Consider the following 21261-nt stretch of genomic DNA (forward strand, 5'->3'; position numbering starts at 1 on the left):
GTTTTCTTGTATTTTTTATATTTTGTTGGAAACCGCCCAAAGTGATGGGCGGGGTAAAGGTAAAGGTAAAGGGACCCCTGACCATTAGGTCCAGTCATGGTCAACTCTGGGTTGCGGCGCTCATCTCGCTTTACTGGCCAAGGGAGCCGGCGTGCAGCTTCCGGGTCGTGTGGCCAGCAGGACTAAGCCGCTTCTGGTGAACCAGAGCAGCACATGGAAACGCCGTTTACCTTCCCACCAGAGCAGTACCTATTTATCTACTTACACTTTGGCGTGCTTTTGAACTGCTAGGTTGGCAGGAGCTGGGACTGAGCAATGGGAGCTCACCCTGTCGCCGGGATTCGAACCGGCAACCTTCTGATCGGCAAGCCCTAGGCTCTGTGGTTTAACCCACAGCGCCACCCGCGTCCCATGGGCGGGGTATAAATAATAAATTATTATTTTTATTAGGAAGAACTTCCTGACGGAAAGAGCTGTTTGACAGAGGAGTGGACTCCCTTGGGAGGTGATGGGCTATCCTTCCCTGAAGGTTTTTAAACAGAGGTTTGGTGGCCACCTGTTAGGGACTCTTCGGCTGAGATTACAGCGAGACGAGGTGACGCTTCTGCAGGTACCAGCAATCTCACCTTTTTGCAGTCTTGGCAAAAGACAGCCGTGCTCCCCAGCAGCCCCAGAGCCTCTCCGCAGAGCAGGCACTGAGATAAGCCATTGCCCATCACGTTCTTCCGCATGTTCTCCAGCCTCTCCACCAGGCGCCTGCAAAAGCAAGAGCCTCCATCAGGCTGCTGTCACAAGGCAGGGATTTCCAGAGGCTTCGTGACCCCACACATAGGGATCTTAGAGCTCCTTCCCCCCTGCAAATGAAGCAAGATTCTAGTCCTCATGGTTGCGAATTAAAAGGCAGATTCAATTAGAAACACAGTATGCTGCCTTCTGCTGAGCCAGACCATTGGTTCATCCAACTCAGTAGTGTCTGCACTGGTTGGCAGCTGCTCCCCAGGGTTTCAGGCAGGCAGTTTCTCCAGCCCTACCTGGAGATAGAATCCTAGAATTTTAAGAGTTGGAAGGGACCCTTAGGATCATCTAGGCCAACCCCCAGCAATGCAGGAATTTGCCGCTGTCCGATACGGATATCGAACCTGCAACCTTGGCGTTATCAGCACCATGCAAGGATTGAACCTGGGATGTTCTGCTATGATGGGCAAATCCGTCATTTTGGATTAGTTCAGTTTGTCATTTCCCCCATTCTATCCTTCTCGTTTCCATGACAGTTTGTGAATTTGCCGCCCCCCCCCCCCCGGTCCTTGCAGAAGTTTCAACCAGCCTTTTATAGTGGGTGTTTCTCCCAATACACAAAACTGAGCAAAGCAATTTCCCCTAGCATAGCACATTTTTTGCATGCTATTTTCATTTTAATGCACACTTTTGTCCTAATTTGCATGTTTATTGGCCTCGCGTTTGGGCACTGCAAAATCCAGAGAACAGCGGGTTTCAAAAGCCTCACTGTGCTTCAGCTCATGTATTGTTTCAGAAAGTGTGAGTCAAGCACGTCCGCTGTAAAATGCAAACGGAACTGAATTCCTCCCCCTCTTCGCTACCTTCACCCATAGCAAAATCCCCACCATGCTGTTCTGTGACCATGGTGGAATCAAGCTCAATATCGGCCATGCTCCAGTGGCAGTGAGTTCCACAGCTGTAAGAACATTCCTTCTGTGTCATCCTTGACAGCTTCGCCATGTGGATCTTAACCTATTATTTTATTTACTGCATAAAAATTAAATATCATTTGTTTTTGTTTTTTTAAAAAAACCAAAGTGATGATTGGTAAAAACCATTTAAAACGTTCAGATCATTAAAAGCAGCAACAAACTTAAAATGCATCGGCATTCTAGATACCCAAGTGGGCTTGTCCAGACAAACATGTTTTTACCAAACCAAATTCTGCCATTTCCTTCAGGTCACACTCTAGCACCAGGGCAGGGAAGTCTCAGGCCCCAGTGGGACTGGATGTGGCCCTCCATACTTTTCTATCTGGCCCTCAGATCTCTCCCAAGCCATGCCCCTTCTCCTCAGCCCATGCCTCTCACCAATCCTGCCTTAAGTGTTTTTGAGGGGCTGACATTATGGAATTCTGATAATGCTCATGCTTGCCTGAATGGCAGAGAATTTTCCCGGGGGCCAGGCAAAGAGTCCCAGAGGGCCACCCACATGGCCCCTGGGCTCACGCCTTCCCTGTCCCAGTTATAAACCATCACAACAGTCGCCCAACCCTAGAAGGGATTTTTAAATCACCGACAATTTTACAGCTCACCTTGCCCAGGGTAGGAGAAAACCCAAACTCTGCTTATTTCACCCAGATTCCTCTGCCTGTATTTTCTTTCGTCCCCTCACCACATGCCTTTTTAAAGGAAAGGTTTCCAAATCCACTGGGCTCAGAGATTTATGACTCAGAAAAATAGGAATCTGCTGGGCCCAGAAATGCACGGTTGAGAAGATCAGAAAATATCTCCAGTTGGAAGGCATAAACAACCAAATGAATGGGTTTTCAGAGCGGGAGGAGCTAAGGGGGCTTTGTCGTCAATGAGCTAATAACTCCAGCTAAGAAACTGTTCAGCTGGTATTTGCCAAGGAAGACGGCCTAAGCCAGTTCATCACCTCAGGCAAAAAAACCCCACTTCCCAGGGAATTGCGGGGTAATGAAGGGAAAGATGTCGAGAAACAACAGTGGTGTGTTGGCTGTGCCGTGCTGACTGGAGAGCTGAGCCCAGCGTGCTCTAAAGATCTTTCGACATCAGGCCTCACAGCGTCCAGCTATTAAGGCCTCATTTGCTTCGGGAAATGCCAGCCAGGCAGCTGCGGTTCTGAAAAGGGCAACCGCAGGACCTTTTCCTTTTCAAAAAGCAGAGCATTAAGACCGCCACCAGCTAATGGGTCTCTTCAATCAGCTCTGCGAGGTGGAGGAAGAAGCCATTTCTGGGCTGGGCTGCCCATTTTACAGCATGGCGAGGAGCATGGGGGTGCTTTTTCAGCCCCATAGGAAGGGCCGTCTTACCCATAGGCACAAGGGGTGCAGGGCACCCAGGCGCCGGGCATTCCGGACACCAGGCTAAGAGTCCGGGACCCGAGAGTTGAGACCGGGGAAGAGCTCTGTGTCGTGAGTTTGGGGGCAACTGAGCCAGCGAAACGCTGAGGCGGAAGGCCAGCTGGCTCCGCCCTCCTGCGCGCCTGGGATTGGGCAACCAGAGGGCAATAAACAACTATTTTACTTTTAAAAGACAACTGAAGGCGGCCTTGTTTAGGGAAGTTTTTAATGTCTCGTGCTGTATTGTTTTTAATATTTGGTTGGAAGCCGCCCAGAGTGGCTGGGGAAACCTAGCCAGATGGGTGGGGTATAAATAATAAATTGATGATGATGATGATGATGATGATGGAGCAATGGTGGCCACTTTTGCCTCTGTCCATCAAGGCAAGTAAAAGGCGTTACCAGAGTTCAGGGACACATCCCAGCCAGGCAGAAACCCTTCAGAGGGGTGTGAATCAGGGCTGGTGGGAGGCGTGGCCTGGAGAAAAGGGGGTGTGGCTGAGGGGAGGGGGGTGGCCAGGGCAGAGCTGCAAGGACCTGGAGAGACCAAGGATCGAGGCCAAGGTCTTCTGAATGCCAACATGCGCAGATAGATATATCTATTTATCTGATGAGGCAGCTGGAAAGGGGAAGACACCAAAGGGATTTGTCCCTTTGGGGTTTTCACTTCGGGGAGTGATGAGGGCAAGGGCACCCATCTTGGGGCAATCATTCGTTGATGGGCTTGCTACGAGGCGAGCGGCTGGAGCAACCGGTTGGAGGGCAGAATGTGGGACAAGCTGGGTTATGTGAGATCCAGAACGCTCCAGAGCCAAGCATGACTGCAGCTTAATAATAATAATAATAATAATAATAATAATAATAATAATAATAATTTTTATTTAAAGATGCATTATTAAGTGTGACGGGCTATTTTATATGGCTTTTCCCAATCTACTCTTTTCGCTGCAGTTCTGCATTTCCTTTCTTGCATTTGTCTTTTGCACGGATATTCCGTTTGCCGCTTTGGTGGGCCCTTGGTCCCCAAAGCGGTATATAAACAAACCAACCGTAACCAGCTCTCGGAGTGGTTTGGAATCTGACTTGCGTTCAGAAGGTCCCAGGTTCAAATCCCGGTATCTCCAGGTAAGGAAAGGAGAGACCCGTCTGGAAACCAGGAGAGCAGCTGCCGTTAAAGAAGTTTTAGAAAATTATGAGTGGTGCGAGGAAACAGGAAAAGGCAGCTAAGCCACAGAGGACACGCTCCTATCAACACTTCCAGAGAGGTATTGGGGGAGGGCAGTGACAGAGCAATGGGTTTGCATGCAGAAGGTCTTAGGTTCAATCCTGGCACCATCAGGCAGGCCTGGTGGAGACTTCAGTCTAAAAACCTGAAGAGCCTCTGCCAGCCAGTGTAGACAACACAGATCTAGATGGCCCCATGGTCCGACTCAGTATAAGTCAGCTTCCTATGTTGCCATTCAGAACCATGAGGTCTAGCACCTTGCCTTATTTGTAGGGGAAGAACTGGTACTGAGGGGCAGAGCATCTGTGCAATTGCCCTGGGTTCAACGACTGGCGGCTCATGGCACAGCCGGGAAAGGCTCCCTTTCTGGAAACCCTGAGAAGCTGCTGCCAGCCTGTGCAGACAGCACTGGACTAGAAGGCTCAAGGGTCTGGGGTGTGGTGTTAAGGCAGCTTCTTAAAAAATGAGAAACCCTCAGGTCTACAGGAATGCGCCGGCAACCGTACCCAATCCTCTGCTGTTCAACAATGTCCAATTTCTCCGCCCGACGGACGACTTCCAGGATGACTTCCATCTCCTTGGCGTTCAGCGCCTGCGTTTTCCTCTGCCGGTTGCTTTGGAACGTGTGCACCGACCAGCCGGTCTGAAGCCTAGAAGGAAAGGAATTCAGAGGAGGGGGAGAGAAAGAAGAGCTTCGTCATGAAGCAAGGATGTTGATTTAAAAAACAATAATCATTACACGTAACGGTTACACATTTAGGAAAATCAAACAATCTGAGCGTCATCTCCGAGCACACCAACAGAACTTCGCCCAAGTATATATGCTAAAACCATCAGAATCTTAATAAACACGAAATAATCCGTACTAACAGCCGTTGCATTGCTTTCTTTTTGAAAAAAGAAGTTTTAAAAAACCAACTCCGCCTGCCGTGCTTTAAAATCAATACATTCAAGTTAGGTGGTTTGTTTACTTACTTCTTTTTATTAAATCTCTATGGCACCCTTCTTCTGAGGATCACGGGGAAGTTTACAACATAAAAGCACAAAAAACTAGACCAAAGTAACAAACAACGATAACACACACATCAAAAAAACAAAAACCAGAGAGAGTTTAAAAGGCCATAGATTGTTTAATTAGCCAAAGGCCTGGGGGAAAAGAAATGTTTTTGTGCCTGGCACCTAAAGAAATTTAATGAAGGTGCTGGGCAAGTCTCCCTGGGGAGAGGTTTAACTTTCTCTATAAAAAAATTACCTAGTTTGTAGATCCTGAAAAAAAGTACATTTAGATCTGGGCTAGGGAAGGGCCACAGCTCGGTGGAGGAGAATCTGTGCTCTATGTGGGGCTACCTTTGAAGGATCTGTGCTCTACGTGGGGCTACCTTTGAAGGTGACCTGGAAACTACAACTAATCCAGAATGCGGCAGCTAGACTGGTGACTGGGAGCAGCTGCCGAGACCACATAACACCAGTCTTGAAAGATCTACATTGGCTCCCAGTACGTTTCCGAGCACAATTCAAAGTGTTGGTGCTGACCTTTAAAGCCCTAAACGGCCTCGGGTCCAGTATACCTGAAGGAGCGTCTCCACCCCCATCGTTCTACCCGGACACTGAGGTCCAGCTCCCAGGGCCTTCTGGTGGTTCCCTCACTGTGAGAAGCCAAGCTACAGGGAACCAGGCAGAGGGCCTTCTCGGTAGTGGCACCCGCCCTGTGGAACACCCTCCCACCAGATGTCAAAGAGAACAACAACTACCTGACTCTCAGAAGACATCTAAAGGCAGCCATGTTTAGGGAAGCTTTTAATGTTTGATGTATTACAGTATTTTAATATTTTTTGGGAAGCCACCCAGAGTGGCTGGGGAAGCCCAGGCAGATGGGCAGGGTATAAATAAATTATTATTATTATTATTATTATTATTATTATTATTATTATTAAATGCAAAATGTCCCCGGTTCAATCCCCAGGGTCTCCAAATGGGGTGGGAGTGAACCCCTGGCTGAAACCCACGAGAGCTGCTGCCGGCCAGTGTGGGCAATAGATGGACCCATGGGTCTAACTCAGCACAAGGCAGCTTCCTAAGCAAACTGAAGACAGGGAGCCAAAGGGATGAAATACTACCCCCCTGCCACGAAATAACAAGACAGTAACAAATCACTCACAGTAAAAACATCCCAGGAGGACCGGGTGGAGGGGGAACGACTTGGACAGGAAGGTTTAATAAAAAAAAAAAAAAAAAGAACTAAGAAAATAAATCCAAGCAATCCCATTTTTAATCTTCAATTTTACAACCTTCCAGGAAGCCAAACAGGGCACGTATGAGGCAATCAAACCCACAGACAATTGGTAGACTCATGTCAATATTGAGCAGTATTTGTCCAGCACCCTGACACCTTCCTGTGTGATTTAATTTCCACATGGAAGGAAGAGGGGGGTTAAGATCAATTGTGGGCAGAGGGTTAATTCCTTGCCTCCTCCATCACTTCTCATTTCCATGCCCTGCCTCTAACCAACGGGCAGGATGAAGGGGCTGCCAGACACCTTCCGCCCCACAGGGCTAACCTGAAGACTCCAGGTGTGCCTGCCCTCCAGGCAGAGGCGGCAGGTATGTGAATCTCCAGGTGGGCAAGCACAGCTCCCCTACCCAGGCTTCCTAACCAGGTGAGAAGGAATGGTCCCCTCATTCAGCTGGACTTGAGAACACCCCCTTTAACTAATGCTTCGTTCTTGATTTCCATCCAGTATTGACTCAGATCGTGAAGCTGAGGCTCCAAGACTTTGGCCACTTCATGAGAAGAGAAGACTCCCTGGAAAAGACCCCGATGTTGGGAAAGATGGAGGGCACAAGGAGAAGGGGACGACAGGACGAGGTGGTGGGACGGTGTTCTCGAAGCTACCAGCATGAGTTTGACCAAACTGCAGGAGGCAGTGGAAGACAGGAGTGCCTGGCGTGCTCTGGTCCAGGGGGTCACGAAGAGGTGGACACGACTAAACAACAACAAATTGACTCATTTGAGGTCTCTGTTTTCGTTTCCTTTTTTTTGAATGACAGGATCTCCGCAGTTGCGCTGCGCTTAATAGACATTGCCAGGGCCCGCCCCTATGACATCACGGGGTCCACCTCCTCTGACATCACCAGGGGCCACCCCTAAGTCTCAAGTCCAGGCTCTGAAATCTCAGGGTCTGGGATGTTGGAAGTTATTTAATACACGTTACATAAAACAGTGCACCGTTGAAATTGCATTGCATTTAAATTACGGTGCAGAATGTACGGACAAATTGGCAGAAGGCTTGTATTTTTCCACCGCAAAGTTGGGGTGGGCCAAGCTTATGATTGAGTCACAGGTTTTCAGAGTGTTTGCTTATGCTGTTGAAGGTAGCCCGGACCACTTCCAGAGTCATGTGCTGTTTTCCCAAGCGCACACAGATCTCCCTGAGCGTTGGCCAAGATGCAAGCAAGCTGGAAAAAGAGGGGGGACAGAGATCTTCTGGGGTTGGTTTTTTTAAGCTAAAAAAGCTGTTTTTTAGCAAAGATATGTCCTCGAGCCTTATACTGGGATTGGAATAGGTAATGATGGAAATATATGAGACAATGCATCGTTTGTTTTGTAACGCTTAAACGGAGTTTCTGAATGCAGAGCTTCGGAACTTCATATTTTTGTGATGAGAATTCATTTCCACACAATACGCCAGATCTGAGAGAGAACCTCCGCTGGCAATATTCATAAGTTGCTGCTGTCCCCCACTGGCAGCCCTAACTAGATGATCCAAGACAGGGTCTAAATTTTTTCGTTTGCTGCTCTGTCTACTTTGGCCTCTGGCCATCGTGTCCCTTAAGCTGCCCTTGAAATACAGTTTAAGTATCGGGTCAAGTATCGGGTTAAGTACTTAATTCGTTCCAGAGGTCCGTACTTAACCTGAAACTGTTCTTAACCTTAGCTAATGGGGCCTCCTGCTGCTGCCGTGCCGCCGGAGCACGATTTCTGTTCTTATCCTGAAGCAAAGTTCTTAACCTGAAGCACTATTTCTGGGTTAGCGGAGTCTGTAACCTGAAGCGTATGTAACCTGAACCGTATGTAACCCGAGGTAGCACTGTACTCACAAATGAGCGGTTATTGGGAATCAGCAGCTAATATTGGCAGGCCGTTCTATTTATTTATTTATTTATTTATTTTTAAAAAGGGTTAGCACAGCTTCAGCGTACAAAAGATATCCCCCCAGTAGGAAATTGCCCCAGCGTGGGGTCAAAAAGAGAGAGACATACTTGGCCCGCAACGCTAGCTGCCGGTCATTGGGGCAGACCCACTGGTCGTTCCCGTTGCCAAAGATTGTATCGGCCATGGCGACAAACCACGCAGGGCAGACGGCGACATCAAACCTGGAGGAAAACAGGGGTGTGTGAAATATATAAAATGAAATTTCAAAGGGAAACAGTTAAAACACTAAAACCAGCAATAAACTAAAACACACACCAGCATTCTAGATATCTGGGTAGGCTCGTCTGAACAAAAATGTTTTTAGCAAGTGCCGAAAAGAGTACAGTGAAGGCACCTGCTTGAAGCCCATTGGCAGGGAGTTCCAAAGGGCTAAAAGACCAATTTCTTACTGGAATGAGTATTATGTAGCACCCATAACCATGCCAGTTCCAATGAATAATGGTGCTTTGCTTTCATATTATTATTATTATTATTATTATTATTATTATTATTATTATTATTATTTCAACAAAGATAACAAAAACAAAAAACAAACAAACAACAAATTATACACAAAAGCAGTATCAAATCCATAAAATGGGATTCTCCAAATCCTGTGACTCCCCTCTCCCCGGTTCCTTAGTTTTCTTCTTCAACTGCATATCATTTCTACTCCAAATTATTTATACTATTTCTACAATTACAAGTGTTCTTTAAATCCTGCCAATGTATGAACCTGTTTACAATACGTTTGTAAATACGTAATAAACATTTCCCATTCCTTTTAAAATTTCTTGTCATCTTCATTTCTGAGCTTTCCAGTTAATTTAGCCATTTCAGCACAGTCCATTAACAGTTTGCCAATCTTCTCTGGTCGGGACTGCTTCCTCTTTCCACCTTTGGGCTACCCAGTGAGTAATGGTGCTTTGGATGTGAAATGACAGTCCTGAGTTCTGAGCGCAGGCTTGTTTTTCCTGTGTATGGTTTCTTTTCCGGAGGAGGCTTATATATAAAGTCAATTAAAAATGATATTAAAATACCAGATAATGGGGCAAAACAGGAATTGGCTGTTACCCTTCCGCCCTGCTTCCGACTGGCTAGTTTTGCCAATGGCAGAACCACTGGACAGCTTTTCCAACAGCATCCTGATTCCCTTTTTAAACCCCCCCTGGCATCTTTTAACTAGAAAACCCAGCAAAAGGACAGATGCAGAGAAACAAATGAGCACCCTAAAAACAGCAGGCAGGCCAGAGCCGTCAACATAATATGTCCCCATTCAACAGTTAGGAAGGTGCACACATTCAATATTTGACTTTGTCGAGGGTGACATTTGCAAGCAGAGTATAGAAAGAGAGACTTGCAGATCCGCTCTTTAAAAATAAAAGAGGCAGACAGAGAATCCAAGCCCCAGGCGTCGGAATCATCCCTTGAAAAGAAGTTTAGCACTAGCTGATAAAGCAACATATAAATAATGTGTTGCCAAAGGCTTAGAGGATCTGGAAAAATTCTGTGCTTTTGGGGGGGGGGATTTTATCCTTTACGCAACAAACACAGACACACGGAACTCCCTCTCTACACCGCAGCATTAAATTTGGCTTTTCTGATGTTCCTAAGTACAGTGGTACCTCGGGTACAGTGGTACCAGACTGAGTGGCTGGGGCGACCCAGTCAGATGAGGATTATTAATACAGTGGTACCTCAGGTTAAGAACTTAATTGGTTCCGGAGGTCTGTTCTTAACCTGAAACTGTTCTTAACCTGAAGCACCACTTTAGCTAATGGGGCCTCCCACAGCCACCACACCACTGTCGATTTCTGTTCTCATCCTGAAGTAAAGTTCTTAATCCAAGGTACTATTTCTGGGTTAGCGGAGTCTATAATCTGAAGCATCTGTAACCCGAGATACCACTGTACTCTGCTTACCTGATTCAAGTCTCTTCCAGATATATTACACTGCTTTTTTCTTTTTGTGCTCATGTTATTTGAATTGACATACTTCAATAAAAAGGGGAGGAGAGAATTTGCAAGCGGGGTATAGATAGAGAGATTTGCAGATCTGATATATATATATATACGGCAGAGAAAGAATCTAATGCTCAAGCGTCAAAATCATCCCTCAGAAAGAAAAATTTCCTGTCCTCCAAACCGAGCCAGGAAAGACACAACACTTGGGATCAGTTTCCGTAAATATTGATTCCTCGAGGCCCCGGGATCCCAAATGCAGAGCCAGCCCACCCCCCCAGCTGTCTCTTTTTGCCCACGAGGCTCCCGCCGGAGATCGATAGCGACGGCACAGGTGGTTTGGCCCTGGCTCCATATCACACAGAAGCATATTTGCCTGTCTGCTGCATTCCCAGAGGGAAGAGGCAGCGCATGGCAAAAACACACAGAAAGAAAACAAACAAACGAAAACCCAGCTGCCAGTTCTGGACCTGGAGCGCATAAAGTACAACCGCACCTGACGCACGTTTAACTCGCAGTGATTTCAACTGTATATGCGGCTGAAGGCAGGCTCCTCAAAACTGCGCAAATTCAATCCAAGCAAAGTGGAGAGCTCAAAAGCTCTTTTTGCACCAGGTGTGCTTAGGGTTTCCCGTGGCAGAAAGGGTTTCTAAGGCTTAGAAGGGCCTGCTCAGACGCCCTCATGAGATCTCACAGGGCCATCCAAGCTCCAGAGCAAGAGGGAGAATTTAAAGTCTATTTTCGCATTGGGTCGGCTTGGGTAACCCAGTAAGAAAAGAGCTTTTAAGCCAGGCATAGGCAAACTCGGCCCTCCAGATGTTTTGAGACTACAACTCCCATCATCCCTGACCACTGGCCCTGTTAGCTAGGGATGATGGGAGTTGTAGTCCCAAAACATCTGGAGGGCCGAGTATGCCTATGCCTGTTTTAAGCCTTGCTTCCTGGATAGGGCCCACTCTGAGCACGAGTGTTGGGAGATCTTTCTCTCTTTCCCTTACCTGCTCGTAGCTGTGGGACAGCCCCAAGAGTTTGGATATATGCAATTTCTTATGTGTGCACGCAGTAATTTTAAAAGCATATACTGGGGTAAAGCGACGGTCCATTTTACGGCCTGTCGAATCTCCAGCCAGCCTCCAACTACAATTTGCTTTTACCGAGCTGCATTTTCAACCTATGCCTTCCGCCATCCCGGGAGGACAGTACAACAGGTGCCATACGGAGACAACAGACTCTGTGGGCAACCACAGATGGAAGACATATTGCACTACAGTCATACTTTGGACCTCAAACACCTTGGCTCCTGAACATATCAGCTCCCAAATGATCAAAACCCAGAAGTGAGTGTTCTAGTTTTCCAAACAATTTTTGGAAGCCGAACGTCTGATGGGGCTTCTGCGGCTTCCAATTGGCTGCAGGAGCTTCCTTGCAGCCAATCAGAAGCCGCGCTTTGGTTTTCGAATGTTTTGGAAGTCAAACGGACCTTTGGAACGGATTCCGTACAACTTCCAAGGTACGACTGTATTTACTATATTGCCCACTATTCACTGGACCCAGGACCCACTATTCCCTGGACCCACTATTCACTGGACCCATTCAGGAAAGATGTCTCTCCCCGGCAGAGAAGGTCCCATGACTTCCTAGCGATGTAAACATTTCAGTGACTCATAAAGTTGCCGTTTTTGCCTTGGCGGCCAAAACAATCAGAAAAAAGACCAGAGCACGCCAGGCACTCCTGTCTCCCACTGCCTCCCGCAGTTTGGTCAAACTTATGCTGGTAGCTTCGAGAACCCTGTCCCACCATCTCGTCCTCTGTCGTCCCCTTCTCCTTGTGCCCTCCATCTTTCCCAACATCAGGGTCTTTTCCAGGGAGTCTTCTCTTCTCATAAGGTGCCCAAAGTCTTGGAGGCTCAGCTTCAGGATCTGCCCTTCCAGTGAGCACTCAGGGCTGATTTCCTTCAGAATGGAGAGGTTTGATCTTCTTGCAGTCCATGGGACTCCCAAGAGTCTCCTCCTGCACCATAATTCAAAAGCATCAATTCTTCGGCGATCAGCCTTCTTGATGGTCCAGCTCTCACTTCCGTACATCACTACTGGGAAAACCATAGCTTTAACTATACGGACCTTTGTTGGCAAGGTGATGTCTCTGTTTTGTAAGATGCTGTCTAGGTTTGTCATTAGTCCTCCATCAACTTGTCTAATCATCTTTTAAAGCCATCCAACTCGGAAGCCATCCCTGCCTCCTGTGGCAGCGAGTTCCAAAGGTTAACAATGTGCCGCAAGGAGAAGAGACGCTCAACTCGCTCCATCCCCTTTGAGCATGACGGCTGCCCTTTTCTGAACCTTTTCCCAGCTCTACAATATCCTTTCTGAGGCGAGGCAACCAGAACTGGGCATGGTATGCCTCTTTACCCAGGCATACAGTGGCTGAAGACTTTTCCAGCACTGGAAAATCCCTTGATCACAGGGCGGAAGAAGGTTTTTATCTGTCATTGCTCTTACAATGGTTTTTTTTTTAACCAAAACTGCTTTTAATTGATAATGTTCTGATCTGTTTTTGCTTTGTTTTCATTCTTTTTCTAAATTCTGTATCTGCCTGCCACCGTGGTCTCCTTGGAAAGGAAGGTCAGGGTGTTAATTCAGTCAGTAATGAATTATTATTGTCGCAAAAATCAACTCTCAATGGAAATCCAAAAATGAAGAAGTGAAACTGGAATTCATGGCACTTGGCTGTATGTCCCAAACCAGCTACCATCCTTCGCCCAGCTGTTTCAAGGCAGCTCTGAACAAACAGGGTCAGGTGACATCACTGTGTTTCCTTAACCTGCTGAACTTGACATTGTTGGTGGGGCTCAGCTTCCAAACTTGGCGGCTTCTCATCCGGCAGGTCCCATGACCCAAACGTTTGCAGGGGAAGGGAAGAAGGAAAGGGCAGTGGGGCAGTGGGAAAGGCAGATTCCCACAGCAGCAGATTGCCTGACAGCCTATTTATCACTTGCTTTGTTCCCATTTACCAGATGGGGGAAACTGAGGCTGAGATGCCGGCAAGCAGGTGTGAGTGGGGCTTGAGCGCTGGAGAAAAGGAACTTACTCCCGGTGCCAATTTAAATCTCAGAGCACTGGAACTAAGCGGGGTCATCCAGAAAAGCTGAACGTTGGAAGATTTTAGACTTTTACTGCTGCAGGAGGCAGAGATGGCAACCAACCTGGACAGCTTTGAAAGATGGTCAGGCAAATCCATAGAGGAGGCCACAACAGCTATCCTTGTGAATCCCAGATGTTGGAAACCACAGGAGGGGAGGCTGCTGTTGGGCTTGGGCATCAGATAATAATGATAATAATAATAATAATAATAATAATAATAATAATAATAATAATAATAATATTTATACCCTGTCCATCTGGCTGGGTTTCCCCAGCCACTCTGGGCAGCTTCCAACAGAATATTAAAATACAATAATCTATTATTGAGAACAGCAGTTTGGCTGAAGATCAGAGCAGTGACTCCCACAGAAGCAAAACAGGGTAGCTGCTGCTGTTGGCGGCTAAATCATTGACAGGAGGGTCTCCGCTCTGGGCCAGACAGAGCAAGACTCCGGGCCTGGTTTTCTTTCCAACTGGACCGGTTTTCGGTGTCAATTACCTTCGCTCACTGCCAAGTCTGATTATGCAGGAAGAGAAACCCGGGCAACCTGCACAAACAGCCCCCTCCGTTGCCATGGCAAAGGCAGCAACAAGTGCGGAGGAGGAAAGATAAAAGGGGCAGGCGGGGTGATCTCTGCAGCATCCCCATAAAGAGAAGGGCAGAAGCAGAAAAGGTGCCCCATCAATGGCTTTTGAAGGGGAAAGTCGGATAATGAGAGAGTTCCTGGATGCGAGGGGCAGATGGAAGTGGAATTTGCATCCGTTTGCATTTTAATCTGAGTTTACCTACTTTGCAGTTCCCAGAAACAATACATGATGCAAAATGCAGTTCCCCAATGAGAGGGGAGAGCCAATTGTCCCAAAAGGCATTACTGGGGAAGGGCAATGTGGTGTAGTGGTTAGAGCAGGGGTTCCCAAAGAGTGTGTTGAGATGCTACAGGTGCCATTTTAAATTTCCCACAGTTCCCTGGTCATAACCCGTACCTGAGGCATGGAGGAGCATTTCAATTTTATTTGCCTTTTGATGAAAAACTATCTCATTCGTGCTTCTTAAACCCGTATGTGTACTTCTCCGGATTTTGTGATGCAGACCTCCCACCAAACGCTATATACCAAAATGCATTTAATGGTGGAGAAGAGAGGCATACATTAAAATGTGGTGTGGTGGAATCTTCCTGCTCTACAATTCTGTGAGTTCACCATTCTCCGACTGCGGTACTCCCACCAAATAACATACAGTGGTACCTCGGTTTAAGAACGATTTGGTTTACGAACTCCGCAAAACCGGAAATAGTGTCCCGGTTTGAGAACTTTACCTCAGCCTAAGAACAGAATCCGAACGGTGGAAGGGCACCAGAGGCGGGAGGCCTCATTAGGGAAAGCGCGCCTCGGTTTAAGAATGGTTTTGGTTTAAGAATGGACTTCTGGAACAGATTAAGTTCGTAAACCAAGGTACCACTGAGGGGGGCACTGGAGGGAGTTCCACAAAAGGGTGCCATTCCAAGGGTCCCTTCAGACTCTGATATGACCCTGAACAGGCGAAATCCTTGGGCAACCCGATGCCAAGGTTTTTCAAAACTTCAGCCATCAGAAGTTACACTGCTGGGGGGCAAATCCTTAACTCCCCTTCCTCCATAGTGGAAAAGCTCTGTGCTAAGCATCTTCTAGGGACGCGGGTGGCGCTGTGGTCTAAACCACAGAGCCTAGGGCTTGCCGATCAGAAGGTCGGCAGTTTGAATCCCCGCGACAGGGTGAGCTCCCGTTGCTCAGTCCCTGCTCCTGCCAACCTAGCAGTTCAAAAGCACGTCATGTGCAAGTAGATAAATAGGTACCAATCTGGCGGGAAGGTAAACGGCGTTTCCATGTGCTGCTCTGGTTCTCCAGAAGCGGCTTAGTCATGCTGGCCACATGACCTGGAAGCTGTACGTCGGCTCCCTCAGCCAGTAAAGCGAGATGAGTGCGCAATCCCAGAGTCGGCCACGACTGGACCTAATGGTCAGGGGTCCCTTTACCTTTACCTTTAAGCATCTTCTGAGAAAGCTTACCCAGTGGGTATCCCAATTTGCAGGCCCCAAGCAGGTTTTGCCAGGGTAAAGCTACCTTGGATCATTGTGCCACCAACTGAATAAATACTCTAGTGCTCTTCATCAAAAACTGTATACAGCGTTTCTGGACCTGAAAGGAGCCTTTGACTGTCCTGAGAGCTGCTCTGAAACACACTGTCCATCTTGAACATCTTTGAAAGGTTACTCTTTCTCATCAGGAAACTACACACCTCCATGAGTTCCCAAGTGAGATGCCCCCATTCGGGCAGGCTAAACCCCAAAATCCTTGCCAACAAAGGGGTAAAGCAGGGTTTCGTCTTAGCCCCGTATTTATTCAACCTTAAATGACCTTGCCTGAAGCTCAGCTCCACCTACGTTCCCATCTTACTATATGCCAATGACGCAGTCATCTTGTCTCGCACAATGGCTTGGAGCCGTTGCCAGGAATATTGTACAGCCAACAGACTGGAACTGAACTTCGCAAAATCTAAAGTGCTTGTTTTCTCAAGATCTTGGAAGCCTCATAGGTGGGAGATCAATGGGACCCCATTGGAACAGGTTGAAAACTTTAAATACCTAGGAATCCAGTTCCAAAATAACACTTCTTGGAAATACGGGACCATTGTAAGCTCGCACTTAACAGAGCGAATACCCCAGGCTCTGGCTAACTCCTGGTTGTTTTTTTAACAGAGGGAATCAATTCGTCCCAGCTTTAACTTCCAAGTAAAGCGGTACCTCGGGTTAAGTACTTACTTCGTTCCGGAGGTCCGTTCTTAACCTGAAACTGTTCTTAACCTGAAGCACCACTTTAGCTAATGGGCCTCCCACTGCCACCGCGCCGCCAGAGCACAATTTCTGATCTCATCCTGAAGCAAAGTTCTTAACCCGAGGTACTATTTCTGGGTTAGCGGAGTCTGTAACCTGAAGCGTATGTAACCCGAGGTACCACTGTAGCCCCAAAACTCCTGTATGGTGTTCCATTATGGATTGGTGCAGCTAACCAACCGCTGGAACGCATCCAATCCCAATTTCTGCACAAAATCTCGGGGCTGCCAAGTTGTGTGCCATGTGCCTGGAAATTGGATAAAGGCTGCCGGAAACCAAAGCGCTGCTCACCATTATAAAATTCTGGCTCCGCCTACATTTCATGTCCGATCGGTCTTCTTTACCTTTCCACATGCTGGCAGAATCCCACCACTCCAAACGGCTATCTTGCGTTGAGAGCAAAATCAGAACCTGTGGCCTATCACTCGAGTCGCTGCTTATGCTCCCACAGTTGGAAGCATTCCAGAAAATCAAGTGCAGAATCCTAGAGATTGAATTCAAACCCCTTTGCAGTGCAGCCAAGAAAACCTGTTCCCCCTTGGGGTTGGGAATCCCACCCTTGTTTAGCCAGGACACTCCATATTTACACATATTTTTATTTACAGCTTTACGATCCCCACCTACACAGAGCTCTTTCCCTCGGAAGATTTAACATCTCACCGTCTGCGGTTTTGCAAGGTAGATTCTCGAAAATCCCATTCTCTGAAAGATACTGCCCTTGTGGCACAAAACAGGTTGAATCTATCACACACGGGGTTTTTTAATTGCCCATTTTATGCAAAAATATTTGATAAGTATTTGGCCCCCTTATTGAAGGAAAGGATTTATCTCACTGACTCTTCCAGGGTGTCTTATCTGCTGAACAATTGCAGGAATGACGTTGTGGAGAATGTGCCAAGTTTTTTGAGTAATGCTATGAAATTACATCACCGTAGCTGTGGGTTAAACCACAGAGCCTAGGACTTGCCGATCAGAAGGTCAGCGGTTCGAACCCCCGCGACGGGGTGAGCTCCCGTTGCTTGGTCCCTGCTCCTGCCAACCTAGCAGTTCGAAAGCACGTCAAAGTGCAAGTAGATAAATAGGTACCTCTCTGGCGGGAAGGTAAACGGCGTTTCCATGCACTGCTCTGGTTCGCCAGAAGCGGCTTAGTCCTGCTGGCCACATGACCCGGAAGCTGTACGCCGGCTCCCTCGGCCAATAAAGCGAGATGAGCGTCGCAACCCCAGAGTTGGTCATGGCTGGACCTAATGGTCAGGGGTCCCTTTACCTTTACCTAGGTCCTAAGAGCCATCTCCGTACCTCAAGATGCCTGGACAGTTTTATCCTAAAGCATCTCCGACTATATTTCGTTAACTGTGTTGTGTTCTGATCCATGTATATCAGGGGTCAGCAAACTTTTTCAGCAGGGGGCCGGTCCACTGTCCCTCAGACCTTGTGGGGGGGGCTGGACTTTATGAGGGGGGGGGGAGAACAAATTCCTATGCCCCATAAATAACCCAGAGATGCATTTTAAATAAAAGCACACATTCTACTCATGTAAAAACACCAGGCGGGCCCCACAAACAACCCAGAGATGCATTTTAAATAAAAGGACACATTCTACCCATGTAAAAAGACGCTGATTCCCGGACCGTCCATGGGCCGGATTTAGAAGGCGATTGAACCGGATCTGGCCACCGGGCCTTAGTTTGCCTACCCATGATGTATACGATGCACTTTTTTATGCCAATAAAGGAGATCGATGCCCTCCCGTGTCCTCCAGAAACTGGATTTTGAGAGGCATCCCTGCCTCCGACCGATGGCCTTCTCCTCTCCCATGCATCTGTCCCATCCTCTTTGAAAGCCGCCCCCCTCCCGTCGGTGGCCATCGCTGCCTCTTGTCGCAGTGAGTTCCGCCGTTTAACAAGCCGCCGCCACCTCCCTTTCCCCAGAAACAAAGTTCTTCGGGATCCACGGCGCGCGCCTGCGCAACACAGCACCCCGCGCACCGCTTCTGCCAGGAAGCCGCCGCCGCCGCCGCCGCAGCTTTACAATGAGTTTCCGTTCCCAGGGATTTCCGTTCCCAAGGAACTGGAAAAAATAATTGCAATTTTTTTTTAAAAAAAAAAAAGGAAAAAATGCCTCTGCCCAGTTTGCAACAAATACTTTTGGGTTTTCAAGAGATTCTGGCGAGGAGCCACTGGATTTTCTTTATATTTTGGGAGAAGGGCGCAAGGAGGAGGAGGACCCCAGGGGAAAGTTTAGAACCGGATTGAAAAGTGATCGTGTAAACGCGATTCGGGTCACACTCACCGCGCCCATTCCGCTCTGCAGGCGGCAGAGGCTGCTCGGAGCCGGGAGATCGGGACCCCGTCGGCGGCCCGGCCAGAAGCGCGCTCCCCACCGCGGCTCTTACTCAGACCTTAAATAAATAAGGCGCCGGCAGGCAGCGGAGCGTGCGGAGGGAGGGAGGGAGGGAGGGAGGGAAAGCCCGGCCTGGAATCCCGGAGGCGGCTGGGCTTCCGGGAGAAGCCGGGGAGGGAGCGGGGGAGGGAGGGGGCGAGACACGAGCAGAGTTGGGGGGGCATACGAGCCCCCCCCCCCCGAAAATGCCCAAGTTGATGGGCATTGGGTTTTTTCCAATAATTTTTCCAAATATCTTTTCCCCCCAATTTTTAAAATTGATTTTCACAAAATAATAAACAAACAAACATAAATCATGACCTTATTGAAAATTACACTTATTAACATTGTTAAGTGACTTCCTCGCTTCCCCTTGGTTGAATTTCAATGCATATCCTTTTAACGGTTTTCCAAATCACAGTTCTTATAAAATTTTACTTGAACATTAACATCCTTAGATCTTTTCCATTTGAAATTAAACATATTAATTCCTCAATTTACATAAAATCCTAAGCCAATTAAGTATCTGCAAGCTGTTTCCAATTAATTTAACTTGACATATTTAACTAAGTAATCATTAAATTTAGTCCATTCTTCCTGATACTCCTCCTCCTTCTGGTCGCGGACTCTTCCGGTTAGGTCAGCTAGCTCCAAAAAATCCATCATCTTCATCTACCATTCTTCCAATTTTTCCAGATATCTTAAACACAATACAGCTTAACAATATTATTCTCCTTTAAATCTGTATCTCATCCGAATTAACTTCCTTCCACCCCTCTTCTCGTTTCTCTACATTGCTCTTACTTAAGCGTGATTACTATATATACATTCTATAAGTATCTATAATTCCTCAATAAACTTTTGTATTATACTTTTGACATACATTCCTTATTATAATACAGCATTATATCTTGTGGTCCAACCAAATGTTTACAATAAACGTTACGAGTTTTATTTCAGTCCTGTGTCTTTATCTATGTACAGTTTTCTCTGAGTATACCATAAATTTGGACCATTCTTTTTGGAATTTCTCATCGTCCTGCTGTCGGATTCTTCCAACTAGCCTTGCTATTCCGCATACTCCAATACTTTCTGCTGCCATTCTTCAGTTGTCAGAATATCCTGTTGTTTCCATCTCTGTGCAAGGAGTAGTCTTCCTGCTCTTGTGGCATACAGGAATAATTTCTGATCTTCCTTTTTAATGTCCTCTCCAACCATTCCTAGCAAAAAATGCCTCCGGTTTTTTATAAAAGAAGTTGATGGGCATTGTGTGTGTGCGCACCTGCCCCCCCCCCCAATATTTTATTCAAGTTGGCAACCCTGTAGGAGCAGGGGGGGTTGATCCGCGCCGCCTCCAATTGACAGGATTTATCTTGGACACCCACCCTGTCCTCATCTTCTGTCTGTCTGCCTAGCAGATTCAGAATGAAATGTCTCAACAATAACTCTTGTTTTAAATCACTTTCTTTTGACCTCAGGAAGAAATCTGTCAAACTCTCCAGGCATTTGAAAGCCAGGAAGTTAATAATAATAATAATAATAATAATAAAATTCCTTCCAGTAGCACCTTAGAGACCAACTAGGTTAGTTATTGGTATGAGCTTTCATGTGCATGGTATCTGAAGAAGTGTGCATGCACACGAAAACTCATACTTAGTTGGTCTCTAAGGTGCTACTGAAAGGAATTTTTAAAAATTATTTTTATTTATTTTGTTTTGTTTTGACCACGGCAGACCAACACGGCTACCTACCTGTAACTTAAATGAAAAAATTAACACCAGGGAGTACCTTTCGTGTGGTTAACGAGTGTGTTTTGCAAAATTACAAAGAACATGCTTTTTCTTCTTACAGTATTATTTTAAACAAATCTAAGCTAAAACAAGTTTTCTTGGATTTGCTGGAAACCTTTTCATCTCAAATCCCTCCTTTTTCCCCAAAGCAGTTTTTTTCTGTGCATGCTCAGGAAGCCTAGCCACTTGAGACTCCCCCCTGTCATCCTCGACCAAGTCTTCTCCAGGGTGCAAATGGTGCCTGGCTGAGCAAGAGAGATGAGCAGAGCCTTTTTTGTGGTGGGGTAAAAGATTTCCACCTCTTTTAATAGGTCTGCTATGTTCAGCTCTTTTATCTGATCTTTGCTGAGTTTCTTCTTCCGCGTGGTGTACCATGGTTCAGCTTCTGAGTCGTAGATCATAGAATTGTAGAAATCTTGCAACTTATAAAAACTAAAACTTACTTTTAGTTAAGTGCTTTTATTTATTTACTTGGCTTAGGGGAAGCAGCTGCCCCATGCCCCCCACCCGGGCCGGCTATGCCCATGCAAGGCGGCTAAAGGAAAAGGAGGAAACTTTGAAAGGATCAGGCCAAATAAATGAGAATCTGCCAATCTTTAGTTTCATTGGATATCTCCA

At 47.0% G+C, this 21261-nt stretch overlaps 1 protein-coding gene and 1 long non-coding RNA gene across 2 annotated transcripts in view; one reads left to right on the forward strand and one right to left on the reverse strand.

The window, feature by feature from the left end:
• Positions 1–18902, reverse strand: part of RPH3AL (rabphilin 3A like (without C2 domains)) — a 49706-nt gene extending 30804 nt beyond the window's left edge. The window contains exons 1-4 of the mRNA XM_081844270.1: positions 18764–18902; positions 8568–8681; positions 4814–4957; positions 627–756 (exon numbers count right to left, since the gene is read on the reverse strand). Coding sequence (XP_081700396.1) covers positions 627–756; positions 4814–4957; positions 8568–8644 — 351 coding nt within the window. The 5' untranslated portion in view covers positions 8645–8681; positions 18764–18902. The remainder of the gene's footprint in view (positions 1–626; positions 757–4813; positions 4958–8567; positions 8682–18763) is intronic.
• The window catches only part of LOC309331814, a 138035-nt gene that overhangs the window by 88555 nt on the left and 28219 nt on the right, over positions 1–21261 (forward strand). The window lies entirely within an intron of this gene.

The sequence above is a fragment of the Podarcis erhardii genome, assembly GCF_964252035.2.
Source record: "Podarcis erhardii genome assembly, chromosome: 16".
Taxonomy (NCBI): Eukaryota; Metazoa; Chordata; class Lepidosauria; order Squamata; family Lacertidae; genus Podarcis; species Podarcis erhardii.